The following is a 17,648-nucleotide window of genomic DNA, read 5'->3' on the forward strand; positions in this document are numbered from 1 at the left end:
AAGGCAATCAATCATTACAAATTCAATTTAGCTAAAACAGCAATTCAGAATAATACATTTTACAAATTCCAATTTACAATTTACACAAGTACAGTAAGTGACTTCCTACATCCTGGACGGTGAAAGATAAGTGCTGTCAAGATGTAGGGTTACAGACGAGGGCTACGGGAAAGGGAGCAAGGAGGAAAACAATCAAGAACGCGAGGAGTATAATAAAACTGTGAAGTGCTATCTAGCAGGGATAGAGGGCTAATATTACAAGTGCTGTCGGAAAAGATGCATCTTGAGTAAGCGCCGGAATGAGGTCAAGGACTCTGCTGTTTTGACTTCGGTGGGCAGGTCGTTCCACCATTTAGGGGCCAGGGATGAAAAGGAGTGGCTCTGGAGGAAGGAGAGTGGAGAGGAGGCAGAGTTAGTCTTCTGGCACTGGAGGAGCGCAGTGGTCTGGAGGGGATGTATGAGGAGACGAGTGTCTGAAGGTAGCTTGGTGCAGTGTGGTCGAGACAGCGATTTATGACTTTTTTGAAATGCGTTTTTCTGGATTTTTTTGTTGTTATTCTGTCTCTCACTGTTAAAATACACCTACCATTAAAATTATAGACTGATCATTTCATTGTCAGTGGGCAAACGTACAAAATCAGCAGGGGATCAAATACTTTTTTAAAGCCATGACCTGGACTGCAATGGACTAATTCTGAAAATAATAATAATTTATTGTTTTTATGTAGTTATTTCCATCATTATTTTTCCCCAAACTCCTTTGCTGGTAGATGGTTGCTCACTCCATCCACCACTGAAATGCACCTCTCACCGAGTTGGCATGTGGCAGCCATTTTGTGCAAGCAGCTGACAGATGGAGAAGTGAGGAACTGCTCAACTAATTCAGCTAAAGGTTAAAATATATGAAAATCAGCAGGATAAATAACTATGTTGTGTGTTCTGGTAACAGCTTTTTGTCACCTAAGTTCTGGCTTTTAAGCCTTGTGTTTGTTTTTTAAAACCTGAAGTAGTGATTTACAGATGAACAGGATATGGGGCCTGCCTTACCTTTGACTCCATGATTTCTTCCCTGTAGTATCTTGTGATTGCTTTTTCTGAGACTCCCTTTCTGAAGAACTCCTTCACACTGGTTGTCAAATGATGTAATTAGTTGATTTCATGGGCGTAGACATTCCCCTTTGCCATCAGCAGTAATGACCAACTGTATATCTTCCTCGTAGCAGGGGTAGTCTTCAAGATATCCAAGAACAACCATCTTCTCGCTCTCAGGGAGGTATCGTTCTTCTATGTTCTCAAGTGTCAATTCGTCCTCATGCCACTCTGTGTCTTCAAGTCCACCGATTATCAGATCAAACCCCCTTCGGCCACCTACAAGTACTCTCTAATGTCTGTGCTTCTCCACCAATTTGTGGAGATCCTCCAGGTATTCGCTGGCTGTGAACACAGATTACAATGAGTAAATCATACTGAATCAGACAGCAGCCTCTCTACAACTTATATAAAGTAGCGTGACTTTTTTTCAACATTAGTTTAGATCATTGCATACATTCTTTTCTATATTTCTCTGTTTTTATGAAAGGTTTGATATGCAAAGAAGACCAATTGTAAACTAGAAGATAATTGTGATATGTCTCCACGTTTTGTGAAATCAAAAGAGCTAAACCAATTAAATAATTTAGATTTTCTTGGCTGCAAAAATAACAATCACATGTAAATTATAGATTTTAGCAATTTCCTACAATTTCCTTCTTTTTTATGTGGCAAGATTATTTTACCTTATGATTATATCCATGAAGGCAGTACATCAATTCTAAAACAATTAACTTTTTTAAAGTAGGCAGTACTGAGACGGTGCATTAACAAAGTAACATTATTCCACAACAGTTATATAAAACAGACTTCACTCACAGATTGGAAGATTGCAGAAGTCCTCAACACAATCCTTTATTTCAGCCATAGCTGTTCCACTCCATGTTGGGCCTGAAAAAAGTAAATTGTTACAATTTTAACCTTTAAATAACTATAGAAATAATGTTTACACATGCAAAAAAACAATGCATACATAGATTTTAAATAAATATGCCATTCATAAGTAAATCATTGTGCAGAGAAGCTTCACCCAAAATCCAGTACCTGACAATCAACTGAAAAGTTGAATTAGTTTCCACAGACCAGCTGCCCTTAAACTCCGTCAGAAGATTCACTGGGACATCTGGCAGATTCTTTACAGGGAATGGAAACTTCCAGTGGCATGAAAATGTCTTCATTGCTGTTGACAGAAAACACATCAAGAAGGAAGAGACCATGCGCTTTAGAAAAAGTATGAGCCTTGCTAACAAACAACGTTGCCACAACATTGTAGCAACGTAATATAATGTAATTCAAATTGCTACAACGTGGTGTGTTAGCAGGGAGAGGTCATACTTTCAAATTAAAAAACAGAACAATTTACAGTTGTTACATTTTCAAACTGCGCCACCACAAAATGCCTCCCAGACACATATATCAATCAAGGGAACTCATGAATTAAATTAATACAGTAATTTAAAAGGTGTACGTTTCCTAACAAACACTTGGTAAGCAACAATGCGTAAACTCTAAAATTACCGAAAAACATATCAATATGGTTTGAAGTTAAACAAACAGTTTAAAATTACTTACTGCTTTTTGTGGTGTTGTTTCCAGTTCCCTGATCTTGTAGTACCAAATTATGGACTAGGTTTTCACTCAAAGTCTTTCAGCTTTGGTCGTGTTCATGAATGCCACAGCTTGCTGCACCATATGATGTCACACGCATCTGATTGAAGAACGCCTTCCAGAGCAAGGAGAGAGTAATATACACTCACCTAAAGGATTATTAGGAACACCATACTAATACTGTGTTTGACCCCCTTTCGCCTTCAGAACTGCCTTAATTCTACGTGGCATTGATTCAACAAGGTGCTGAAAGCATTCTTTAGAAATGTTGGCCCATATTGATAGGATAGCATCTTGCAGTTGATGGAGATTTGTGGGTTGCACATCCAGGGCACGAAGCTCCCGTTCCACCACATCCCAAAGATGCTCTATTGGGTTGAGATCTGGTGACTGTGGGGGCCAGTTTAGTACAGTGAACTCATTGTCATGTTCAAGAAACCAATTTGAAATGATTCGACCTTTGTGACATGGTGCATTATCCTGCTGGAAGTAGCCATCAGAGGATGGGTACATGGTGGTCATAAAAGGATGGACATGGTCAGAAACAATGCTCAGGTAGGCCGTGGCATTTAAACGATGCCCAATTGGCACTAAGGGGCCTAAAGTGTGCCAAGAAAACATCCCCCACACCATTACACCACCACCACCAGCCTGCACAGTGGTAACAAGGCATGATGGATCCATGTTCTCATTCTGTTTACGCCAAATTCTGACTATACCATCTGAATGTCTCAACAGAAATCGAGACTCATCAGACCAGGCAACATTTTTCCAGTCTTCAACTGTCCAATTTTGGTGAGCTTGTGCAAATTGTAGCCTCTTTTTCCTATTTATAGTGGAGATGTGTGGTACCCGGTGGGGTCTTCTGCTGTTGTAGCCCATCCGCCTCAAGGTTGTACGTGTTGTGGCTTCACAAATGCTTTGCTGCATACCTCGGTTGTAACGAGTGGTTATTTCAGTCAAAGTTGCTCTTCTATCAGCTTGAATCAGTCGGCCCATTCTCCTCTGACCTCTAGCATCAACAAGGCATTTTCGCCCACAGGACTGCCGCATACTGGATGTTTTTCCCTTTTCACACCATTCTTTGTAAACCCTAGAAATGGTTGTGCGTGAAAATCCCAGTAACTGAGCAGATTGTGAAATACTCAGACCGGCCCGTCTGGCACCAACAACCATGCCACGCTCAAAACTGCTTAAATCACCTTTCTTTCCCATTCAGACATTCAGTTTGGAGTTCAGGAGATTGTCTTGACCAGGACCACACCCCTAAATGCATTGAAGCAACTGCCATGTGATTGGTTGGTTAGATAATTGCATTAATGAGAAATTGAACAGGTGTTCCTAATAATCCTTTAGGTGAGTGTATATACCAACAACTTATCATCAAAACCACGTGTTTTACAAAATTAATATACAACAAATATATTTAAATCCGATTCATAATCTCTACAAATGTTTTACAATACAGCCATGAACAGTAAAAACTAAAAAAAGTAATTAAAAAAGTATAGCATGTTTAGAGAATACTAAAATATATTGAAAACTTTATGTAGACATTTGAATAATCAGGTAAATTAACCGATTTCATACTGCTCCTTACAGTAAGTGTCTACAGTCTACTGTTTTGGATTAAAAAACCAACACAGTAAATACTACATAAACCTTTCTATTTAGAACTCCAATATTTGTAATGCAAGTGGAACATACAAATATATTGTCTTCACTGATTCCTTAATGTGAATAATCCATGGAGACGTTTAGAAACAAACACCTTACTGATAAGCATGAATCCCCATTCTTTCCATTATTTATTTAAATAAAAGGTTTAACAAACATGCACCTCGAAAACAAAATAATATATACATTGACTTCCAAACAGAAATGCCATCGATTACTTTGTTTAGAAAATTAAAAGCTCAAATCCTTTTTATGTTTATTTTCGATTGACCATTTACGTTTTTCATGTTGTTTTTGATCTTTTGATACAGTTATGCACATAATGTAATGTAACTTAAATAATTAATACACGTGTCCTATAATTCAAGTATCGTTACACTGCTGTTCGAAAGCAACTCCTTAAAGCTAGAGCTGTAATAAATGCATTTTTTCTAACACTAGGTTGCTACCTGCTGTACAGCTTGTGTCAGTTAACATGTTACAATAATAAGCACATTTAAGATTAAAAACGAACACTCCTTAGTTATCATGAGTGATGTAATTTCCGTTGTGAGAATTGTTGTGTGTGTTGTGTTTTTTTTTTCTGTTCTCAAAATATTTTTGGTGTTCTCAAATAATTGTTTGTGTTCTCAAATTATTTTTCTTGTGTTTTCCACTTCAGGGCCCCCGTAAGATACACCTATATGTAATACATTTATTTAACGATAACAAAATATTAAATTTAATTAGAAAAAAATTAATTAAAACCGAAACAGCCCTAAAACACATTCTGATAAAACAGAAATAAATAATCATACCAATAGTAATAAAAACCATTAAAACCATTCAGTTACAAGTGCTATACCACATCCCAATAGAACTGAATTTGTGTGCAGTCATACCAACTTTCTGAACAATCCCTCTTCAAAGTGTGACTGACAGGTGGACAGGAGGGCTGGTATGAACCTGATCATTGTGTTTAACTTCTCACAAAATTGAATCATTAGAATGTATAGTGTTCGCATTTCTGATTTTTATTATGTGATTCCTTTCAGTTTATAAAGTCCAGGTTTCTGAGATCATCCTCAGGCAGGACAATGATGACTACAATGTGGTGATCAAACAGATCATTAAGGTATGAGTTTTTTCTCTTCTTCCACAAGTCCGACAAAAACCCATTTGTATATTCCTGTACTTCATTTGACTCATTGTGCCATTACTTGTTGTAATGTTTTTCTAGGTTTCATGTATCTGTAGAAACATGTCATAATACAGGACTGTAACTACCATGTAATTACAACATAATCAATGTTTATAAAAGTAGATTGTGTGTAGATATAGGTGAAGTACCAGTATGGAACATGGAAGTACACCGCTTGCTTCTCTTCTTCAGTGTAATGTAAGCATTGTACCCTTTGTATACACACCCTTGCTAAAGTGTATCTGTATTTTAGTTGAAGGCCCTGTGACGCAACTTGTTTCTGTATGTTGACGTGTGTGTTTGCAGGGGGAGGTGAAGTCATTCAAAATGACAAGAGGATGTTCCTCTCCCACGTGTCCTGCAGAGAAAGCCTGAACGTCAAGAAAGGGGAGGAGTACCTGTTCATAGGACGACTAGATGACACAATATCCTCTAACACACATGGCGAACCATGAGTCTGAATCCATGTGACCAATGTGTGCTGCTTTAACATCCCCTTCCTCTGTATTCAGGCACTGTTGTTGGTTTATTCATTAATTCCTTCGTTTTGTTATTCAGTTTCTAAGGACTGTAGTCACTGCACTGAATGATTTGAGATTCCAGTGCTTTTGATTGTCCATCACAATGCCCACACCTCTATCTGACAGACAAGAGCTTCTGTATGCAGGAGGGCTCCAGTAGCCCCCCAGGGAAGCTGAAGCACCTCCACCATGTTATTAAAGCCAACGGGCTGATTTGCAGAGTACTGTTTGCGGGGGCTGTGACTCTATCTTAATTCTGTATATAAAACTCTATTCCAACATCACATATTTAGAAATGGATGCAACTATACTGATACTAATACAATGCTATACTTCCATACACCTGCATTTCACATCTATGTCACTCAGAGACTACTGCATCTTTATACATCTCATCCTTGTCATCATCACCATCATAGACCTTGCTTAATACATTACTGTATATATAGTGTTCATTATTCAAGTAAGTAGTCAAGTAATATAGATATAGGCTAGTTTTGCAGACTTGTCTATTTTCTTTAATGCAGGGCGATGCATATCTTGGGGTCTGAGACATGGCTGGAGTGGTGGCCCCATGATCAAGACTGTCAGACTGAAGAGAAGCAGGAGACCTGTGAGGTCTTGGCAGCCTTTGATGATGAGCTGAGTACTTTTGGCTGTCCTAACTAATCCTATCACAGATACAGACATGTACATGCACACACACAATTATTCCTGTCACATGTTACCTGCATTATTCACTACAGTGTGTTGCAACAGATGTTACAATTTCAGTGTGCATTTGAATAAAAAAAAAAAAATATATATATATATATATTCTCTGACTGCAGGATGTGATGAGTTATCCCTTGTTAATTACACAGCTAGTCAACTGTGTGGAGGAAAAACTTTGGTTAAACCATTCTAATTAAACCGGACCAGACAAAGTAAGAAGAACTTAAAATAAAAAAAGACAAACTGGGCTCTATATATAGTATATGTGTATTTATTTGCATGTTATTCTATATATGTGTATATGGCACTGATCATAGTCATGGGAATTAGGACTCTAAAGGGCTACCCTTCCTTCTAGAAAAAAGAAAAGAAAATGCACAAACTGGCACACCTGTCTGGATTGTGATGTACTGATTGGCCAGCCAACAGAATCGCACTGATTCTAGAATAGCTGTGACAAAGTTTGTGGGATGAGCCCCCTCTGTGTTTAGGACTCAATGGTAATAATTTTGATTTATGAAAGCAAGGACACCCCCCGCCCCAAACCTGCTTCCCTTTAACCATGTCTACTGGGTTGGGCTGAGAAAGGCAAGGAGGAGGAGGAGGAGGCAGGGTTGTAGGAGAGTGAGGAAGGTGCAGGGTCCGCTTGAGGGGGCGCTGTTGCCGGCGTCGACAGTGGCTTTGTTGCAGAGGAGGCTCTGGCAGCACCTGGTGGCGGTGGAGGTGGAGGTGGAGTGAGAGCAGGACGTGCCGCAGTTCCGGGTCACTTTGCGGACACCTGCGGGGGGGAACAGGGGAAGTGGCAAGCGGTTAGTCCCTCCTGTTCCCCTTAAAGCTACGCTGAGGTTTCCCCCCTTCCTATCTGGCTTCCTTTGGCATGCTCACAAAAGCAGGCTTCTCAAAAGATTTCCTCTGCGTGTGCGTTCTTATTGAGAAATGGAGGACAGGTGTACCAGCCGTACAACCACACCGACACTCTCGCCTGGCGGTACTTCTCTCTGTCCCACACAGTACACATTCCCCTTCTCTTGTGCTGCTGACCACTAGCCACACAATCCAGACAAGGGAAGGACAGCGCTCAGCTAACCAAGTAAGAGAGAACGAGCAGCCAATTATCAAGGAGAAAGAAAGAAAACTACGGTGAAACCAGCTCTGCGGGTTCAAATCAATACTTTACTATATCTATATTCACAATGTATTCATATTAAAACTACAAGCTATTGATATTAATCCAGCTACTCCAAACTGTATCCATATTAAAATACAATAATATTCAGACAGAAGCCCCTTGCATACAACACTCTCATTACCTGACACTCACCAGCCTCATATTACACCCCCCCCCCCCATGCACGCCCAACACTCACACTGATTGGTCATGCAGTGCAATGACTTACCGCTGGTCTGGTCGTATCTGGTGATGCAGTAGTTCTCGCCTGCCTTGCATGTGGTGTTCTGGTTGCACTTGGCTTCATTCGTCTGGTCGGTGCAGGTGTAGCAGGTGAGGATGGGCACTGACGGAGGAGAGTAAATGTATTCTTCAATTAGCAAGGATTAATACCTGGAAATGAGAGGGGATTTGACTGGTCAACCAGATAATTAGTTAAATTAAGTAAATAAGACTTGTGGGGAGAAATTAAAAGCAAAAACTGAGCGACACAGCAGCCGTCTTATTGTTGCTCTTAAGTGTGATGGTTGGGATTTTTCATTTTATTGATTAAAACAAAAATGGCACCCCCTGCAGGGAGGAGGAGGGGGCAGCAATCGGTGGGGACACCTCATACCATTACACTTGATCCCAGAGCAGCAGGTGGTTTTCCTGGACTGGGTCTCTTGGGCTCTGCAACTGCTGACACACTGTTTCGTGATTGCTGTTCCTGGATGAGAAATTAGAAGCCGATAAGGTAAATTAAAACCTGCAAGTGGGTGCATCTTGCCCCTGACTGGGTGCCTGTCCCTGTTCTTATCCCCGTCCCTGTCATTGTCCCTGCTCCTGCCTCTGCTTCTGTCCCTGCTCTTGCACCTTGCCCCTGGCTCACCTGATGTAGTCGTGTTGTAGTAGCTCTGACAGGCGTTGTCACTGGTACTGCACACCTGGATAGAGGTGCATTTGGTCTCGTCAGTGATCTCCTTGCAGGAGAAGCACTGAATCCGCTTGCCTGCACAAAACAATTTGTACCAAAAGATGTTTAGATGAAAAGAGGACCTCTATACGTCTCTCAAAGGAGGTCCCTGGCCCAGGCTGATGGCTTGCTAGGGCAGAGGGGTCAGGTAGGAGATGACACAGACAGCGTCCTTTCCGATTTGCCACCAAGACACACACTGGTTTGAAAGGGCAGATCATAAACTGATAACGGCAATTGACTGCAACTGGGTAGGCAGAGTCAATGCTTGAAATTTTTGTTTTCTTGTGAGCTGGTGCCCAATTGTTTGGACACATTTACAAACTGCAGGATGTCCAGAGCGGAGTTATGTTCCATTTGGCAGAAAGAAGAAAATGAAAACAAGTAAAGAAAAAGAAATGTGTCCTTACGGTTGCATTCAGGGCTGTTGCAGCACTGGATTTCCATGGCAGCTGTAGAGGAAGGTGTACAGGTTGCGGCACAGGCCTTTGTGACCACTAGGAGAAGAGGACCAAGAAACAGAAGAGCTTCTCATCGTTGTGTTTAGTCAAGCAAAACTCTATTACATGATTAAAAGTTGGGGAAGGGAATGGCATATCAATCAGATGCATCCTGGTGCAAGTTGTGACCCATCAGTGCCCACAAAAGAAAAGACACTGGTGACTCGGTCATGCTGTACCTCCGCTCGTGTGGTTGTAGGTGCTCATGCAGAAGGAGGCATCCCCATCACAGGTCTGCAGGGGGCACTCAAAGACCGGGGATTCATTATCGCAAGTGTAACACTGCAAGGCTGCGGAGCGATGGTAGAGAGGAGAGGAGAAAAGTTGATAGGAACTGATTTTAACTAGTGAACAAAGAGGGTGGGGGGGAAGAGAGGGTAAAAGGGAGAGGTAGAGGAGGAGAGAAAGAGAGACAGAGAGATACATACTGTTACAGCGGTCGGAGCTGCAGCACTCTGTTCTCTCCGTCTCCTTGGTGCCGACGGTGCAGTTGGCAGCACAGCTCTTGGTCACAGTGACTCCTGAGAAAGAGAGAGAGACACACACACAACACATGAGGATCTGGGGCCAACTGTGTTAAATACCCTTAAGAAGTTCAGTTTCAACTGAACACTGGGAAGGCTGGGGCCATCTCTGTCCATGTAGACTATAGCAAGGGAAAGAAGAATCCCATCACAATAAAGCAGAAAAGACAGCGGTGGGGACGTATGCTCATCACTTGTCTGTTGTGCTTTGTGACTGGAGCCCCATGCTATTTCCCTGGGGTTTGCTGCAAGGAAATAAACACCAAAAAACCCCATCAACCTGTTATCAGCCTGAAGCTGGGCATTTTGTGTACTGCTGTCTCACCGCTGCTGGTGGTTTTGTACAGGGTCCGGCAGAAGGTTTCCCCCCGGCCGCAGGGTGTTACTGAGGTGCACTTGGACACATCTGTGGCGTTGGTGCAGCTGTAGCACTGCAGGACGTCGACTGTGAGATGAGAGACAGACAGACTGTCTGAATGAGGGAGCCAGAGCAAGACAGCAGATGTTTCTTAAAAAGATACATCACAGAACAGTTATCATTCATTTTGTTTAGTCTGAATTGGCAAAGCTGGTTTTGTTCCATAGCTTTGAAAACGTAATGGAAAACGTTGCCGGTGTGAGATCATGCATTTGTCAGATTGTCTTGGAGACGTGAGGAGCTGGACCATATCCTTCAGAAGGGTCTCTGGGCCACAAGGGCAGCCGTCTTACCGTTACACTGCGAGACTCCACAGCACATCACCTGGGCGTCTGCGACGGACGATTTGGACTCAGTGCAGTTGGCAGCACATTTCTTGGTCACAGCTGGAGAGAGAGGAAGAGACATGAAAGAGAGAGGGCGATGACTTCTTTGTGCAACCAAAAAGCGACACTAACAGCGTGAGCATAATGCATCACTTCACTTCACTTCATCGCCAGAAAAAACACTTCCATCAGGAAAAATAAACAGAGCAGTGGGGTTCACATAGTGCAAGTACATCCAAGTAGCGTGAATGCTCAATGTGAAGTTATATGGCTGACATTTTAATCCAAAATCCACTTTGACAGACTTTTGTACGTGGGTGGCGTGGGTTTACTGGACCAAACCAGGCAGAGGAGCTACAGCTGACAGAAGTGTCTTAGCTAGAATTCAAACCCACAACAACAACAGGAAATATGAGGTGCCAATCATCACCGCTTCTGGAGTCACCATTAAGCAGGAGATGTAAGCCATCAGTGGTGACCAATAGTTGCTTGGGTGGACACGAGGTCTGTTGGCATTCAAAGCTCGGTGTTTGAAACCATACTGGGTCACCTGCCAACGCTGGCCCAACGCATGCCCCACCCTCCCTCCCAAGCCTGCTGGGCCTCACCTCCCGTGGCCAGACTGTAGCTGCTCTGACACCATGACTCCGTATCTGCGCAAGTGTTGGGCATGCACTTTGATTCATCTGTCTCCTCATCACAGGTGAGGCAGCTCAGGGCCTTCTCTGTAACACACAGAGATGTACCCATGTCAACACAGATGCACACAGAGAGACACAGAGAGAAAGAGAGAGGGTCACCAGGACACATACTGACATGCATTGTTTGTCTCAAACGGAGATTGGACATTCTTAAACCCCAAAGAGGTGAGGGTGACTGGGGACAGAAAGAGAAAGTCCAGAGGCTGCAGATATACTTTGAGACGTAGGTTGTCCAAACTGCACTATGGATTGTGTGTCTCTATATTGAGTGTTTCCAGATGAGAAGAAGTACAAAGGATGGCTAGGTAAGTCCGCTATAAATCCATTATGAACAAAGCATTATTTGCTGTATTTTAATTTTGAAAACGAACTTTGACTTTGATTAAAACAAAACAACTCTGATTTGTCTGAATAAAATATTGTTTAGAGAGAGAAAGAGAGCAAGAGATGCGTACTGTTACAGCCATCGGAGCTGCAGCACTCTGTTCTCTCTGAGTCCTTGGTGCCGGCAGTGCAGTTGGCAGCACAGCCCTTGGTGACAGTGACTCCTGAGAGAGAGAGAGAGAGAGAGAGAGAGAGAGAGAGAGAAAGAGTTTGAATTTGAATTTTAATTTGAGAGAGACACACACAAACACACACACACATACACACACAGGAGCACACAGAACAATACATGATTATCTGTGACTGGAAAACACTCAATTCAGTTTCTCCTTCTTTGGGTTTTAGATTAGATTAGATTAGATTAATTTTATGCTAGTTAAAGGAAAAGCCACAAAGTCTGATCTGTTATGCAGCAGGTTATTCAGTATGGTAGTAGGACGAATTGCACTTGCTCACGAAGATCTGTGGCCAGCGCATTAAACACATGAAATACAGCCCCGGCATGGCCTATATACTGGACATCCCAGAATGCTGGAGCCACATCAACACCGTCTCTTCATTACTGAGGCCTGAAGGTATTCTAACTGCCTGCTTACTCACCGTTGGCTGCAGATTTGTAGATCGTTTTGCAGAAGCTGTCCCCTGTGCCGCAGATAGCCAGTGCGGTGCAGGAGGACTCGTCACTGGAGTCGGTGCAGGTGTAGCACTGCAGGAGGTCAACTGATGCAAGAGAGAGACAGACAGACAGACAGACAGACACACACACACAGACAGACAGACACACACACACACACACACACACACACACACACAGTCAAACAGCCTGAGTGGGGGAAAGTCCGAGCAAGCCAAACAGCAACCTAGGATTAAAATGGCAATTTTCCTTTTTTCCTGAGTCTGAATCAGAATTTTACATGCCGTTTTGGTTTCCATTGCAGTGATCATAATGCCAAGAAAGGCGATGCACTATGTACATCTTTATACTGCTTTGTTCATCATACATTGCATGCCTTGCATTGCAATACACATTTAAAATGCAAGTCATGCAAAATGCAGGGCCCCACATATCTTGTAAAAGCTATCAATTGTATCAATAACACACATCACACCTGTGCTCGACCCCAGGTCTGGCAGATAGTGTTCTCAAATCACAAATCAACTCCCCGGGCTCAGTTGTCCCTTACCGTTACAGAAGGTCTTGCAGCATTTCACAGACTGCGATTCAGTGCAGTTGGCCGAGTTCATCCTGACTGAGCTTAATCAGCTGATAGACAGTGAAGCGAATCCGGAGTATCATTATTATTTTATTTTTTTACATTTATGGGTGTACCTATATATTTTTCTAAATATTTAATGAAAGATTCATTCACATCCGTTGATTATAAGATGAAAAAAAAGCCCATTTGTTGTTAGACCATTAAAAAAAAAAAAAAAAAAAACTTGGATTCCTCACATCAGGACAATCAATGATGTAAAACACTGGCGTTCAATGACAGATTAATAATTGTGCATCATTATCATGCATGGTAAACAATGGTATGATTAGATTAATAATAATAATAGATACAATATATTACTTTGCATGTATTTAACTATTATTAATCATAATAACAATGAATGTGTTAATATGCAGACAATTCTAACTTAAAGTAATTTACTTTGTTTGTTAATGCTATATTAAATTGCCATAACATGCAATTTCTCTCCCAGTCAGAAACATTGCTCAGCGGTTCAGAGGCAGGATGTTGACTAACATTATACTTAATATTGAATTTATTGTCCATGTGACCGGAAATTACGCTCATGGGAGGTTGGGCTTGTTTTTACAACCAAGCTTGCTTATTTCCTCTTGAAAATCTGGCAACCCTGGTCACTCCGCTCGCAGTCGGCATTGTATGCAGTGCAAAAGCGCTCAGTCGGATATTTTTATATTTATGTTATATGTTAAGTGCCCCTTGATATTCTGGGGCCCTAGGCGACTGCCTCAGGCCAGCCCTGAACATTACTACAGTATAATGTACTGGACCGTACTTCCTTTCCACTACGGTGAATAAGATGTAAATTATTATTAGCAGACCCAGTCTGTATATCACCAACCCCAGGTTAAGATATGCATTTAAATATATATACACACACACACACACAAAGCAAAACTGAGGAGCTCGCAAAAACCCAGAGGAGGCCACCCTTACTGTTACAGTTGTTCTCAGAGCAGCAGGTGTCTCTCTGGGTACCCTTGGACACTGCGGTACAGTAATCCTCACAGGTCTTGGTGACTGTGTAGTTGGATCCTACAGATGCCGGAAGAGAAAGGAGAACAAAAAAGGGAAAAATAACGAACAAATAGATTGTTTGTGAGGTGCACCCACTTTTAAAGAGCCATTCTTAAAGAGAAGTCGTGTGTGTGTGTCTGTGCGCATGCATGCATGTGTGTGTGTGTGTGTTGCACTAATCCCTAAATCAAATCAGTTTAGCTCAATTGTTTAGAAACGGAGCAGAGGAGAAAGGCAAAAACCCAGATGTGTGTATGTGCTGCCATGTCACACAGGTGCTGCAGAGCCGCGCTGCCTCACCTGTGATGGTGTAGGAGGTCTTGCATTGCTTGGCCGAGGGTCTGCAGACGTTTTGCATGCATTTGCTCTCATCTGTGGCATTGGTGCAGGTGTAGCACTGCAGACGAGGAGCTGAAACACCAATCAAGGAGGCATGGTGCATATTATTATTATTATTATTATTATTATTATTATTATTATTATTATTATTATTATTATTATTATTATTATTATTATTATTATTTCTACAATGCTTCTTGTGTGTGCTATTGTGCTGTCTGCTTCCAAACAGATCACAGTAAAAGTCACACAGTGATTAATTATTATTATTTGATTCTGCACATTACCGTTGCAGTTGTCAGTGTCATTACAGCAGGTGATCAGAGGTTCACTGGCAATACAGGAGGACTCACAGCTCTTGGTCACATTGATCCAGCTTCCTGGAAAAGAAAGAGAGAGAGAAAGAGAGAGAGCGGTAAAGCTGGTGGGACATCCTGCAGCAGGGGACAGTTCCCCCTCTTCAACATGACAGTGCCAATGGACCGTGGGTGAAGTGTAACAAGCAGTCTGCCCTTACCTGAGTCAGCGTAGACGCTCTTGCAGAACGTGTTGTCGGGGGCGGTGCAGTTTGTGCTGATGCATGTGGCTTCGTTCACTGTGTCCCTACAAGTCAGACACTGCAGGCCGCTCACTGGAAGCACAAACACAGAGCCGCCCACCCCCCAGTGAGAGACACGCACAGACAGAGAAGAGAGACTGGAAACGCATTGGACAGAAGAGTCCAACAGACAGATGGATATAGATTGACAGATATCAAAGATAAATTATATTCATAGTAATACATATGTACACTCAAACTGTAGTGTATTTAGTTAAGTTGCAAAGTACTAGTATAGAAAGAGTTCAATTTCTATTGTTATGTTACATTGTCGAGACAGCTCTTTATGAAGATAGCGTTAACCTTACCTTGATTTCCAGTGTCTTTATTTTGTTGTATACGAAACACAACACAAACCAAGCTCTGAGGCTGGGTATTAAGCAGTACGTATATCCTACATGTAATCACCATAAGCAGCAGAAACAGAGTTTGCTATTTTGTTTGGCAAGGGTGAGGTCATCATCATTTCACCTTTATAAAGAACCCCCCCACACACACAAGCACATGCACACGCACACACACACACATACACACACGCACATGAACAGGGAGTGCCAGTAAAGAAGAGCTGCCCCACACCTGGGCTGCAATATCCCATTTTCTTCCCAAACTTGACAAAGGGCATCGCCAGGGTGTGGGCTTGTGCCTTTCACTGGAAAACCAGTAGAACCAGCAGGAATTCACTCTGGAAAACAATTTCCCTATAGAGATATTGAGCGGACACGCCCATGTGCATCGCTCGCCCTGCTGCTTGGCAAGAGATGTGCTTTTAAACAGCACATGCAGCCCATGACAACCTAGGAAAGGTCACGGTTGAGAGGAGGCCAATGCACCTGACGTGCACATTTGGTTGCTACTGTAACGCGGCGAGCCAAGAGTTGCGCCCAGTCCATTCTCAAACGATCCCATGGAGCCGGCTGCAACTGCATGGCCAGGCATATGTGTCCTACACTGCCACCCCTCCCTGTGGGCAGGAGTGTCAAAATTCCCTCAAATCCAATCTCATCACTAAAACATTTATATACTATATATATATATATATATATATATATATATATACAGTATATATATATAAGAAACACCTACTATTTCCCAGTTCTCCATCCAGCTAATTAGAAACCTCCACTTGTGATCCCACGGGTCTTGCTCCTTGGCGGGTTGGTTTGAGGGTGACAGTGAGGTGCTGTCTTGCGTAAGGGGGTGAAGACTGGCACCACACAGCCTGAACCCGCATGCCTGCTGTACCAGTGGCTGGGGACAGCTGCACAGTGAGCAGGTGCTCTTATTAAACCAGTGGCCCCTGTGCCTTCACACGGGATAGGATGAGGCGCAACAAGGAGCAAATGACACATCCGGCTGGCACACAACACATAAATAAATAACACAAGAATAGAAAAAAAAACCTCTCTTAACTCAACCAGAGAAAGTAGTTTTTTTTTATTTTCCACTTTTTTCTTTCCTTGCAAACAAATTGCAATGGGATGGGGGCCTTTCCAGTTGTGTTGAGTGGAACAGCTATCCCCCCCACACACATTATTTTTAATGCTCTTTAACTCCAGCTCCTAACTATACAAAAGTTAGTGTGCCAGGGAAAGAGAGCAAGGAGAACAGGAAAACAAACCAGCAGCAGTAGCAGGAGAAAGAGCAAATGCTGTAACTGCATCACTAAGAGTGGGGCTGCCATTACCAACGCACGTTATGCAGATGTGTCAAATAGGTGTGAGATAACGCTGTGCTATTAAATTAGAGCACCCATGCCAAAAACACACAAGAGTTAATAGCAATCATGTCTGCTTACCGTGGGTGCCACACAACAAGACAGCTAGTATTCCCACTGCGACCTTCATGGCTGCACCTCTGGTCCGATCGAAGGACAGCTGCAGAGTCAGGTGAGCCATCTCAGGAGCCGGTGGTTTATCAATGCTGGAGAATATCTAACAGGAGCTAAAGAGCCAGTTTGACAGGATCCCAGCCCAGTCCCTATATTAATGGGGAAAAATAAAACACAAGATAAAAAGCACGGACAATGTCTTTGCATGTGTGATGAAGGTGTGTGTATGTCTGTTTGGCTTTTTGTATTGTTTCATTTTTGCTGGACTGGTAAAAGGGGAGGGCAGCCACCTGTAGGTCACCAGAAGGTCACCTAACCCAACAACAAAGCCCCAACACAAAACATAGAAAACTATAGCCAATGCAGTTATCCCAGTAGAAAAACAACCCAAGTCTAAGTCTGTCACCGTCTAAGTCTATTGTCTAAGGGCATTGGCACCACCACATCACTGCGCAGTTCCAGAGATTCCAAGGTCAGCGAGGCAGGAGAGGAGGATGGAGTGATCGATGGTCTCAAACGCTGCGGAGAGGTCAAGGAGGATGAGGACTGAGGAGAGGGAGGCCGCATGAGCACAGTTGAGGGAGTCAGTGACTCAGCTGTGTGGAAGCCGGATTGCAGAGGATTCAAAAGTGAGTGATGCAGAGAGCTGATGGTGAACAGCTCGCTCGAGGGTCTTTGAGAGGAAGGGGAGAAGGGAGACAGGGTTGCAGTTCTGAGGAGAGGTGGCGTCAAGGGTTGGTTTCTTGAGGAGTGGGATCACAGCAGCTTGTTTAAAAGCAGAGGGGAAACAGCCAGAGAGGAGTGAGGAGTTGAGGAAGAAGGAGGTGAAGCTTTGTAGATCA

The 17,648-nt window shown here is 42.8% G+C and overlaps 1 protein-coding gene and 1 long non-coding RNA gene across 2 annotated transcripts; both read right to left on the reverse strand.

Moving 5' to 3' along the window:
* Window positions 1–7,044: 7,044 nt before the first annotated feature.
* LOC136768139 (keratin-associated protein 10-10-like) lies at window positions 7,045–11,253 on the reverse strand. The gene is made up of 10 exons (XM_066722192.1): window positions 11,235–11,253; window positions 10,648–10,740; window positions 10,262–10,381; window positions 9,841–9,933; window positions 9,592–9,702; window positions 9,323–9,409; window positions 8,829–8,948; window positions 8,574–8,666; window positions 8,187–8,303; window positions 7,045–7,567 (listed from the first exon to the last, which is right to left on the reverse strand). Exons 1-10 carry the CDS (start codon window positions 11,251–11,253, stop codon window positions 7,356–7,358), a joined length of 1,065 nt encoding a protein of 354 aa, XP_066578289.1. The 3' UTR covers window positions 7,045–7,355.
* A 3,091-nt stretch (window positions 11,254–14,344) lies between these two features.
* On the reverse strand, window positions 14,345–15,013 carry LOC136767575 (uncharacterized). The gene is made up of 3 exons (XR_010821835.1): window positions 14,895–15,013; window positions 14,665–14,757; window positions 14,345–14,449 (listed from the first exon to the last, which is right to left on the reverse strand). It is a non-coding gene; the product is annotated as an uncharacterized LOC136767575 (long non-coding RNA).
* Window positions 15,014–17,648: the final 2,635 nt, after the last annotated feature.

The sequence above is a fragment of the Amia ocellicauda genome, chromosome 14, assembly GCF_036373705.1.
Source record: "Amia ocellicauda isolate fAmiCal2 chromosome 14, fAmiCal2.hap1, whole genome shotgun sequence".
Taxonomy (NCBI): domain Eukaryota; kingdom Metazoa; phylum Chordata; class Actinopteri; order Amiiformes; family Amiidae; genus Amia; species Amia ocellicauda.